This window comes from Anguilla rostrata, chromosome 17 (genome assembly GCF_018555375.3).
Source record: "Anguilla rostrata isolate EN2019 chromosome 17, ASM1855537v3, whole genome shotgun sequence".
Classification (NCBI taxonomy): Eukaryota; Metazoa; Chordata; class Actinopteri; order Anguilliformes; family Anguillidae; genus Anguilla; species Anguilla rostrata.
The window spans coordinates 26,133,487-26,145,654 of NC_057949.1; the positions used below are offsets into that span (position 1 = coordinate 26,133,487).

The following is a 12,168-nucleotide window of genomic DNA, read 5'->3' on the forward strand; positions in this document are numbered from 1 at the left end:
AGTAAGAGTTGGTCTTGCTGCCATTACGATGACCCAGGGCTTTTGGCAGTTCAGTTTTCTTACAGCTGCAATTTTCTGGAGAAATTAGTGTTTTCATAAAGGACTGGAAGTGGCAGTTGGGAAATTAATGGGCGAGAAATCTTAGTAAAAAAAACAGTTTCTACATTGGAAGTCCTAGATAAGGGAGCTTCTGATTGATGACAGTTGTTCGGGGAAACGAGTGGTGGTGGCTGATAAGCTACTAATTGACAAATAGGAGAAATGGAGTTATATTAGAGACGGGACTATTTTACATATATTTACATATGATATATATATAGACCTCAGGTTACGTTTGATCATATATCATAGCTTCTAACCTGCCTGTGACTGATTGAATGCTCCTCTTGAGCAGCAGACCCTTTGGTATGCTGGCATGTATGGCTGTACTAAAACCCAGGGACTTCGCTTTGATGGTGAGGTATTCTGACCAGCAACAGTCAGACCAAGCACAGACCCTGTCCTTATTCTAGTGTGCTCTACCCGTTAAAATATGAAATCCGTGTTAATACCTATATGAGCAAGTCTGACTGGAAAATAAGAAAGAAAAAACAATGCTTCATTCAAGAATTATTTGGTTCAGAGATCAAGCATAATTCATTATTCTGGCCAAAGTCTTTTCTTTTTTTAGCAGTGTTACATAACAACATAACATAACAATGACGAGAACAGGCCATTCAGCCCAACAATGCTCGCCATTTTCCTGACTAAATTAGTGCTCTGATTACTTACAGACTATATAGTATCTAACACCGTATCAAGCCTAGTCTCGAAAATCCCCATTGACTACTCTCTGCGTGAAAAAAATCTTCCTAATGTCTGTACGGAATTTACCATTTGCTAGTTTCAATTCCCCTCGTTGCATTGCGTTGCATGTGTATGGCAGATCTCCAAAAGTGGGAGAGTAGGCTAAAATGTGTAGTTTTGGTAATCTCACGAGATTGGACTACTTTTAACTTCATTTCTGAAAGTACGAGTTACTAGGATGCACAGGGCCTGAGGGTCCATTACTTTTAACCTTTTTACACTCCCATCATCGCCGTAAAACCACCGCACTCTCCAATAAAAGCAAATAGAAGTCTACAGAAAGCACAAGCACTGCGCACGCGTAAACGCTTTGCAGCCAGGTCGTTAACATCCTTGGCAATTATGCATTCTAAGTAATCCCCGCTGAAGCACTCGTCTTCGGCTCTTCAGTCTCATCAGCAGTAGCATGGCAGCACTCAAGTATGTAAATACACGCGCGCTCACAGAGCAGCCTGCGGAAACGCCAACAGGCTGTACTCTATAAATGGGGGTGTGCTCTGAATCCCGGGATACCGTCCTTTCTGCTGTGAGGGACGTGCTCGCGCTCTTTCTCTTTCATAAACTGTTCAGGAGAGCGACTGGAGAAGATCTGTCCGTATCATTTGCGAATTAGGCTAGCCTACTATATAGGATGTTAACTTGAAGAATGGAAGGTGGTGACGTCTACGTCTTCGAGTTAAATACTTAAAAGGAGACAATAACTTTTTACCTGGTTTCATCGCGATGAGGGTCTTTGTTTCACATAGTTGATAATATTGGCCATATCTGGATTATCTGAGACAGTTCTGGTCACTGGATTTTTCTCGAAGGAAAGTTTAAAGAATTCAAGAATTTGAAATGCTCTTAAATGAGCTATAATGGGCACTTCAAGATCTCAAAGGAATCCTGAACGGTAGGTAAATCAATCATTTTAATTTCTACTTAATTTATAAATGAACGGTTGTAAAAACGCATAGCTTCAATGAATAGACTTTGTTTTTTATCACAACACGAAATGATTCGGGCCAATTATTTTAGTATATTAATTAATTCTACCACACTTAAACCGTTTTTTAGGACAATGTCTGTAATTAAAGATGAAAGTGAAAACGAAGTGTTTCTTATTATTATTACTATTGTTGTTGTTGTTGCTGCTGTTGTTGTTGTTATGTAGTTGGATTTGTATGATGCATTTTAGGACGAAATATTATTATTATTATTATTATTATTATTATTATAATTACAACATACAATATTATACTATTAATTTAGCCAATACTTTGTCCTTTGAATTACGTAATTATAATGAGCCTTCTTTTGGCAACGTTTGTATTTAGAAGTGTTTCATTTAAGTATTACTTTTCCCAGACTGTGGTTACCAACTGAAACGTGTTACAGATTGCAGGTGTTTTTTTATTTATTTATTTATTTATTTATTTATTTGTGAAATTTCAGCGAGCAATCCACAACAAATCAGAATTTATGTTCTTGATATGACAAAGAAACAATATTGGTAAAACAACGGTTTGATAAGCCCTGGGATCCGCTTTCAAAACTAAAAACTGTGAGCCTGATTGTTCCTCAGTCCGTTAATGATAAGCATCTGTCAGTTTATACATGAAACATCGTCACGGGAAAGTGATGCCAGGGTCAGGATTTTTCCGGGTCCCGGGACGTTGGCCGTTGAGAAAACAGCGTTGAATGTGTCAGAGCGAGACAAGCTCTCAGTGTAAGTAATAAGGCCTATTGATAGACTGTGTCAGCGCAAGCTGAACTGTACAATCACGGCACACTCGAATAATTAAACATGTAAGAAATGACAATAAAATAGCGAGATGAGAAGATTAAAAAATAGTTTAAGTTATTTTGTTTATGTCGGATAATGTCTTGAATGATCCAGGCACAGCGTTTGGCTTAATTCTCGGGGCTCTTAATAGGATATAATATCAGAGATTGGGCTACTGGAGTGTAGATTACCCCCACAGCAGCGCAGACGGTGAAAGTGTAGCAAAAGGGGCTCCTCAGATTTTTGCGAAATGCTCTCTTTAGGTCTCACAGGTGAGAAAAAAAATCCGAAAATGTGAGACTTCCCACTATTGATCCCTTGCAGTTACAAGAAAACCTGCTGCTTCCACAATTAGGCTACAGATAGTGACCAGAGAAGATCCGGGCACATCGAGTTCGTTGCTGGAACATTGCTATCCCGTGTTACGCAATACCTCATGTTTTATATAAGGGTTGCTTAGTGTTGGGACTACAGGTGGCGGAGAATCGAACGATCTTGTACGCGGCAAGCCTTGTGAATTTATAGCCATATTCCAAATTTTCTACCTGAAGAGTTACATTAAAGTAACGCCCGGTGTGCCTGTCCTCGCCGAATGCATTGCATGCGCGAGATAACGCGCCTGTCAGGCCAGCACCGCGCTCCTGCTTGCGTGACGGACGTTCGTGCTGTTGGGGGAATTAATTACGCCCTAATCTGTTTTATTTTCAAAGGAAGGAAAACAAAGAAACAAACAAAAGAGAATCTGTGATACTTAAAGTACAATGAAAATCTACTGGAATTAGGTCTTTTCAGTATACATTTCTGGACAAATAATTGTATTTACAGTAGGAGGGATAACAGTCCTCTCCAGACAGCATTTTCAAACGGCAAAACGGTAACTGTCATTTAAGAGGAGCCTGCATATTTATGTGTGCTACTGTGTATTATCCCCGTGTTTATCTTTAAAGGCCCACACAGTGTATCCCCTTGGTGCCATTGCTGTTAATGTCACGTAAGTGCTCAAAGAGGAAAAGGTTGTGCTTGCTCAGTAAATATGGATTCTGGGAGCCAAGGTTGGAGACAAATGTATCTTTGTGATCCTGTCAACAGATGTGAAACCCTTAAAAACATTCTGTAACAATTAAGCATTTTAGTGTCCATTTGTTTTAAGAGTCCTCTGATTTAGGGATAGAATGAGGGTTTATTAACGTCACTGCCATGGACAAGATCACTGTGGAGGAGACCCGGGCTAGATTCAACCAACACTTGTCCTTATTTTTTTTTTTTTATTACAATCCAGGCGTCATCATTTCTTTCCACACAAACAGTTTGGTGAGCTGTGTCTTGTTGATCACTGGACTTTCCAAACTGTGTGTTGGGAAGCAGAAACAAACAAAAAAAAAAAAAAGATGCATTTAATGGTGCGCTGAAGTAATTTGTGTTTTGCGCATGTCTGCACGTCTGCGGCCTAACACTTCTGTTCTCTGTGCTGATTTGCAGCGACCTCCTCCGCACCGCCTGTCCACGCCTCGCCGTCTGAGCCCCGCCCCCCCGTGATGTTGGCCGTGCACCACTCCAATGCCTCAGGCCCCGCCCCCCTCGCCCCCTCCTCCAATCAGAGCCAGGGAGCCGCGGGGGGCGTGGCGGCGGTGGCCTGGACGGCGGACAACCGCACGGCGACGAGCAGGTCCGCCCCTGGCAACCCCGCGGCGGCCGGGCTCTCCATGACGCTGGGCATCCTGTCCAACATCGTGGCACTGGCCATCCTGGCCAAGGCCTACGCCCGCCAGCGCCGCCGCTCCAAGGCCACCTTCCTCATCTTCGCCAGCTCCCTGGTGGCCACCGACTTCGCCGGGCACGTCATCCCCGGCGCCCTGGTCCTGAGGCTGTACGTGGCGGCGGCGACGGGTTCGGGTTCGGGGGCGGGGGCGGAGCCTGGCTCCGGGACCCCGCCCCCCGCCGCTCAGGACTCCACGGACGCCACGTGCCAGTTCCTGGGCGGGTGCATGGTGTTCTTCGGCCTGTGCCCGCTCTTCCTGGGCTGCGCCATGGCGGCGGAGCGCTGCCTGGGCGTGACGCGCCCGCTGCTCCACGCCTCGCTGGTCACCACCGCCCGCGCCAAGCTGGCGCTCTCGCTCATCATGCTGGCGGCGCTGTCCGTGGCGCTGCTGCCCTACTTCAGCCTGGGCGCCTACACCTACCAGTTCCCGCGCACGTGGTGCTTCATCCGGGTGCTGGGCCGCACGGGGCCCGAGGACGTGGCCTTCGTCCTGCTCTTCTCCGGCCTGGGCCTGGCCTCCCTGGCCGTGGCGCTGGTCTGCAACACGGTGAGCGGCCTGGCGCTGGTGCTGGCCCGGCTGCGCCGCAGGACCTGCGGCCGACGACGCTCCGCCAAGTCCCACGACATCGAGATGGTGGTGCAGCTGGTGGGCATCATGGTCACCTCCTGCATCTGCTGGAGCCCCCTGCTGGTGAGTCGCGGTCACGCGAGATTCTGTGGCAGGCGCGTACAGCTTCCGTCCTGGAGAAGTGCAGGGTCTGCTGGGTAATGTTGTTACTCGGCAGCTGAATGATCCGTTAAATTGGTTGATTATGCAGTTAGCTCACCTCTGCTGGTTTCTTCGGTGTGAAATTTTCTGTAGATTTTTGGGTGGAAACAAAGAAACTAGCAGACCCCGCAGCTCCCCAGGACCAGGGCTTACGACCCGGTTCTAAAGACTCACCAGATACTCAGTTTATGCATTCTCTCCGTCCTGTCCTCTTGGTTCTTGAAGTACGGGAGGCTTCTGATGCTGTTTCACAGTATAGCATGTCCCTGCCTGAGAGTGATTGTACGAGGTCACTGTGCTGTTTAATGTATTTACAAAAGGCGGATCAGATCGGATTGCTTCGGCTTCGCTGGCACGCGGACAGAGCTCTCAGTGTTCGGAACGTCCCGTCGCCGTCCTCGCCCGTTCTCTCGGCGACGTCACCGCCTCTACCTCAATTACCTCCGCCGGGGGACCGGCGCAGCGTCGCTATCTGTTTACAACGACCGGCTTGCTTCCTGTTGCAATCTGGGTAAAAGCGCCCCGCTCGAGGGTGTATCAGATAGTGTCCCGCTGTTACGAATGGAAATACCCTTCAGTGTTGCAATAACAGAGAGGGCGGAACGGTTCGTAACATTAAACCACCACAACCGATCTACACAAGAACGCAACCAACGCGCAGATGTTTAAAGAGAGAAAATGACTATTTATTATATACAACTTAATGATTTCCTATAAACTAAAAGTGTCAACCTAGCTAAAATGTCCGTGACACAAAGGCTATTTAATTGAGCCTTAGCAGTAGCAGACGAAAAGATGGCTCTCTTGTGATGACGGCGTCCAGCTGTTGTATAGGCCCGCATCTTCTTCTAACCGTTGCTCCGCAGCGGTCGCCGGCGTCCTTAGCTACGGCCGCATCTGGTCCGGTCTCCGAGCGACGACACCGGCATCCTCGTCACCGCGCATCCTCCTAGTCAGGTCACCCGGCAACAGGATACATGTTTATCACCACCTGTATAGGGGAACACAAACAACCAGCAATGCCCAGCCAAAAACACAGAAAAGTAACATCCCTTAATAATAATAATGTTCTAAATAATACACTGGGATGTAACACCCGCCGAGACCTTAAGCCTGCAGTCCCTTGACACGCGTCGGTTTCCCCTTTCCCGGTCTGAAAAAGCAGCGCAAGGCGCTGGGTGCGATGCTCGTTTAGCACAACGGCTAATGTTCACATTTACGCGTTTAAATGAGAGAGAGCGCGAGATGCGCTGTCTCAGGGTAGCGCTAGCTTGGGGCAGTAGCGAGACGACCGCGGTGCTTCGAGGGTCATAATTCACCTCAGTTGCTGTGAGAATGTTTTGATACGCACGGGACCACCCGATGAACAGATTTTCGAACATGAAGGGGGAAAGAGTGCGTTGTTCGGCCAACCAAAATACATCGGGAATTTTTGGCTTCAGGTCACCGAGGATTTCCACTCTTTTTTTCTCCCCGCGTGCCAGGGTTAATGGCTTTTAAATGTCGCTTTTAAAAGTCACATTTTCCCATATGTTCTCTGTTATAGACGCTGTCTGTGTCATAGCTTGACCTTGAAGTTTTACGGCGCACTTGGGAGAAAGGCTGAATTCCTGCCAGTCGGCGCTTGCCAGCGCGCTGGGTCTGAACCCTGTTTATGCCCAGGCTGGCATCAGGCTCCCGGTTATCTCCATATCCTGCGGCTGTTTGCAGAAGGAGGGGAAATGTCCTTTCGCTGTCCGTACTGAAGAGTGTAAAACCTAACATGGCCGGTTGATAATAGACCTCATAATGTCTTTCACACCGAGGGGTGCTGTTAGGCACATACCTTAAAAGCAGGTCAGATCGGCAGGGAGGTGCTTGGCCATGAAGAGACTTATAAACTAAAATAATTTTTAAAAAATAAATCTTAAAACGAATAGACAGCCAATGAAGGGCTTTTAAAACGGGGGTTATGAATGGCATTGTTAGTTTAGCTCTAAAGAAAATGTTCTTTGTTACCAAATAGTAAATATGTTGACCAACTGGGGAATTAACATGGGTTTTGGTACTTTTATAACATGAGAGGTTTTGTTGATGTATAAAGATATTTAAAAACATGTGCAATTCTCAACATTTAATCTCAATAAATTGTAAGGACTTGAATGATGGAGGTAGAGGAAATTTACGGTGTCAATTAATTGTTAGAACGTGCATAGGCGTTTACCGTTGAAGTATTTTCCATATTTTAAAACAGTTTATTTGGCTTAAGAATACCATTATAATAGTGAACAGACTTGCAATAAGCACGGCCTTAACAGGGACCTGCTCTATGCTGTCACCTTCGCTTCTCCTCACCACTGAACTAACAGCATGAATCACAATCTAACAATCTAAGGATGTGAGACATACTGTAGCATTACTACATGCAAATGGAATGAGATTAGCTGTTGATTCCCGTTATTCCTGCAGGAATTCCCTTAATCTGTTTCATCAAAAACTGCGGCGGAGGAAAAGTTATTTATGTAGGCCTCCTACAATATGTAAATAAAAAAAGGAATCTGTAGTTCATCCAGTTTTTGTATTGTATTTATATATAATTTGCAGCTTTTTCATATTTCACTGACAGTTCCTAAATAACAGAGAAATAAATCATTGGAAAGAAAGCTGTTTGGATGCACGGCATGTGTACTAAGTCGATGATTTATTAAAAGCAGATTTACAGACAAATACGGTACGGAGTTAAGCCACAGCCAACCACAGCCAACGGCTACCTCAGTTTTCATGAATTTGGAATTCGGAATGCTTTGTTGTTAACCCATTTGGAGATGATCCTGATGGAGTTCTGTGATTGGGAAGAGTGATCCAGGGTGACTTGTCATGATTATTTACATTTTATGCACTTGCAAAACTGCATGAAACATGCCGTATGAATGAAGAGGATTCATTTGTTTGTTTGTTTGTTTGTTTGTTTTGTCTGGTGTGTGGTCTACAGACCTTTGGCCTGATGTCGGTGATGCAGTCCTACAGAGGCTCACTGGGGGATGACCTGCCCACCTACGAGAAGCTGATGGTGATGGGTGTGCGCTTGGCCTCTTGGAACCAGATCCTGGACCCGTGGGTGTACATCCTCCTGCGCCGGGCCGTCCTGAGGAAGATCTACCTCATCACCAAGCGCCAGACGGCCCTGACGGGGAGCACCTTCCGCCGGTGGGAGGTCGGCTCCTTCCAGAGCTCGGAGAAGAACGCCGTCAACCGGTTATGAGGTCACACACTCTGCCTGACCTTGGCCTGACCTTGGCCTGTCTCCGGCCTTACCCTGGCATGACCCTGGCCTTGCCCTGGCCTGACCTTGGCCTGACCTTGGCATGACCCTGGCCTGACCCCGGGTTACTCAGAAGAGTGGAGGACAGAGAGGGAGGGCCGGAATTTTGTTTGGCCTTCCAGAGACATCAGTGTCCTCCGTAGCCAGGCAGTTTTCCGACTCCGCCCAGCCGCCATCGCCCTGGAAATCAGGAGGGGTCCGTTCCAGAAATGGCGGAATGATTCCTCTTTCACAAACAGGCTGGGATCTGTAAAGTTATCGCCTTGACTCTGACTGCCCTGCCATCCTTCCACCCGCTGATGCTTTTGGATCCCGAATTCCCCATTTCTTGCGAACCCAAGTGTTTTCTGCCGTTAGGAAATGGTTTGTACGGTGGAATTTTGCTGACCAGTCGAGGGGAAGTGGCTCAAGTTTGGGGGTCAGTGAGGGGGTCCCAATCAGTCCCCTTCAGATGAACAAGTTCCCCCATCTTTCTCAGACGAAAAGAAGAGCCAGTATAATAAATAACTGACCACAGGTCACAGAAATGAAGTGTGGCAGCCCTTTGGAATCTGCCAGCGTTAGTCATATGGGGTATTATTGCGTCTGGCAAATTCTACCAGGATTGTGTGTTGCATCCATGGACTTCATCCCTTGAACCAACATGAATCGAACAACCTCGACAGACTCTACGGCAGTTTGTTTACCCTTTTTTTTTTTTATGAGCCTGTGCTTCAGTGTTAAAATGTCATGGATTTATTTTTGCTTGTAAAGCTTGTAAAATAATGTATTCTAAACCATGTTCTGTTTGTTTGTTTTTTTGTTATTCATCCCGTAACCTTCGCTAAAGCAGAAGGAATGAAAGGACTGTGCCTGTACCCATTTTTCCTGTGTGGACACAGGACTTACTGTGTTGTGTAAAGTACGATGTGTGTATTTATTTTCTATGTTTTCTCTTTTTTCCCCAATTATCTGGGGACATGAAATGAAGCTAAGCGATGTTAAAATACGTTGAATGTAGCCGCCTCAAAATGTAAAAACGTTTGTCATTGGCTTTTCTCCCCTCTTCCATTGAAATTCTCTGAAATGAAAAGACAGACTAGGTTTCCTTTTGCATGCTTTCAGTTGCAGCAAACCTCAACCGTGGAAAGAGCGCAGGGGCCAAGTATCACACTGTAAGTAGCTAGGATGTGGCAAATAGATCAGAACCTCGGGAAATAGCTTCTGATGAGAGGAAACGTGGCCAGAAAGGTACTATAATACCATGTGTTGTTTGCATAACTAGAACTCTGCGTCTACTTTAATTTTAACCATGGGAACGAAAGGACCTGCCAAGCATGCTGACTTTCTGTCAATACCAGCTTGTAATGGTGCGGTAATTACTGTAAATGGTTGGGGTAAATTAACCACAGTTCGGTTCCCTTTCCAAGGTACTGTGCCCAGTGTGCACCATAGTACTGAACACAGTATTGTCAAGCACAGAGCTGGCCTGTACAAAATCCATTAGGAACAGACTCCCCACAGAACAGACCTGGGTCAAATACATATTTGTTTTGGATTCAAATACTTTTCTACACTGTACTGATCTTGTCTGGTGCATTGGAACCAAGGAAATACTCTCAAAAAGCGCAAACTCCGCCTTCTGGTCATATTGGCAGGCTCAGTTCACACCAGGCAAGACGAATAGAGCACAGAAAAGTATTTGAATCCAGAACAAATACGTATTTGACCCGTATTTGATTTGACTTGAACAAGTGGGAAACAAACGGCTGCAGATCGCTGACAGGTGAATGTAAAATGTGGAGTGTGCCAGGAACAGACTGCATGTTACGTGTGGTTCCTTTGCTACATGATGCTAATGACATTTGAAAGGAGCTGCGGTTAAACGATAAGCACATGTGGTGCGCTCACACGGCAGGCTAATGACAGTAAATGTGTGACTTGCATAAATGATAATGCTATAGACGTACCCTCCTGTGTGGTTCAGGAAGTGGTTCCAGTCTTGCTGGGCATACTGAAGTAAATGATCAATGTGACTGTTGAATGGAAAATAAACATCTCACTGAAGTCTGGTGCAAGGCTGAACTTATTCAGCACCCGTCACTCTTTCTCATACACACACAAACACACACACACAAACACACGCACACACACACACACAAATACACACACACACACACACGCACACACACACACACATACACACACACACAAACACACAAACAAAAACACACGCACACACACAGACACGCACACGTAGTGGCTATAGAAGTACAGCCTTACATAAAATGTAATACATTAAATCAGATGTTTCCCACTTTTACACAGTATCATAGAATATCAAAGTGAAAATAATTCTCAAAATTTCTTAAAACAAGATAAAAATAAAAATCTGTGATAACTGGGTTGCATAAGTATACACACCCCTTATAATAGTAATTGTAAATTAGCTCAAATATAACGAAACCCCTAAAGCATACACCAAGCTAATTGGCCCCCACCTGTGTCCAATTACAGGAATTCTGATTAATTTAGAATGAAATCAGATGTTTCTGTAGGCTTACTACGCTGGGTAGTGCATTACATAAAGAAAACTAACAAACAAGTAAAGAACAAACCATGAGGAACAAGGAGCCTTCAAAAAATCAAGAGATAAAGTTGTGGACATTCACAAAGTGAGGAGATGGATATAAAATGCTATCAAAGGACTTGAATATCCGTTAAAACACGATCAAGACTACCATTAAGAAATGGAAAGCGTATGGCACCACCAAGACCGTGCCTAGATCAAGCCCTTCCTACAAACTGGACGATCGAGCAAGGGGACGACTGGCCACTATGACAGGCCACCAAGAGGCCAGTGGCAACGTGGAAGCAGCTGCTTTATGGCAAAGACTAACGTGTGCATACTAAAATTTTTTTTTTTAAACACAGCTGAGCCTCATTTGAGAAATCTCTATCTCTGTCATTTCTTATTAAAACCAGACATGATGATGAAGGAAACTAGACTATCACAAAACTGCTTTAAGACTTGAAAAAGTTCTCAGGAGTCAAGTGACTTACTACTAGTCATTTACTACTAATTTAAAGGCATTGTGAGTATCAAATTGTGTGTCTATGTCAGACTCTCGTAGCAAACTCAATTGTTGTCCATGGGTTAGCACACATTATTAGCCAGATATCAAATTCTTACACAGAAGGGCTGTAAGTTGAAACCAGATGAGAAATTATTGCTACATAAGAAATACCAATTGTATATTTGAACGACTGTTATGCTGATTAGAAAAACTTCAGGCTACATACTGAGATCAGTGTTTAAACACGGCTCTAAATCCACAGCCCGGACTACCCCCTGAGAAAACATGCTTATGCATAGTGCTATACCACTAAACCATAAATAACCATAAACGTACAAGGGCTCAACTTAGAGAAGGAGCCTCGCCCTGGCATGTGTGCCCAGCCTGAATGTAAATCATTGTGTCCTGGATCACTCCAAGACCCAGCGTCTGCCAAATAAATAAATGTAATCTCTCCAAGATCAAGTGGACCAGGGCTCTATTGCACATAACAGGATTACTGAGTCTGCTGGATGACTGCAGAGTAAAACCGGCAACCCTACCAAATCTGGATTATGAACTGAAGTAAAAAGAGCCGTTCTTGGTTTTCACTCAGATAGCGCAGATATCCGGCTAACTCGGTAATCCTGCTTCATGAAATCCAGTCAGATTTTCGCAAAGGGCACCATCAAC

General features: G+C 45.2%; 1 protein-coding gene across 2 annotated transcripts; it reads left to right on the top strand.

Moving 5' to 3' along the window:
- Positions 1–1,224: 1,224 nt before the first annotated feature.
- ptger1b (prostaglandin E receptor 1b (subtype EP1)) lies at positions 1,225–10,486 on the top strand. 2 transcript variants are annotated; one of them, XM_064315471.1, is made up of 3 exons: positions 1,225–1,742; positions 4,091–5,061; positions 8,111–10,486. In XM_064315471.1, the coding sequence occupies exons 2-3, from the start codon at positions 4,147–4,149 to the stop codon at positions 8,378–8,380; spliced, it is 1,185 nt and encodes a 394-aa protein (XP_064171541.1). In that variant the 5' UTR covers positions 1,225–1,742; positions 4,091–4,146; the 3' UTR covers positions 8,381–10,486. The 2 variants fall into 2 exon arrangements, with proteins under 2 accessions (XP_064171541.1, XP_064171540.1); XM_064315470.1 differs by having other exon boundaries at positions 1,228–1,738.
- Positions 10,487–12,168: the final 1,682 nt, after the last annotated feature.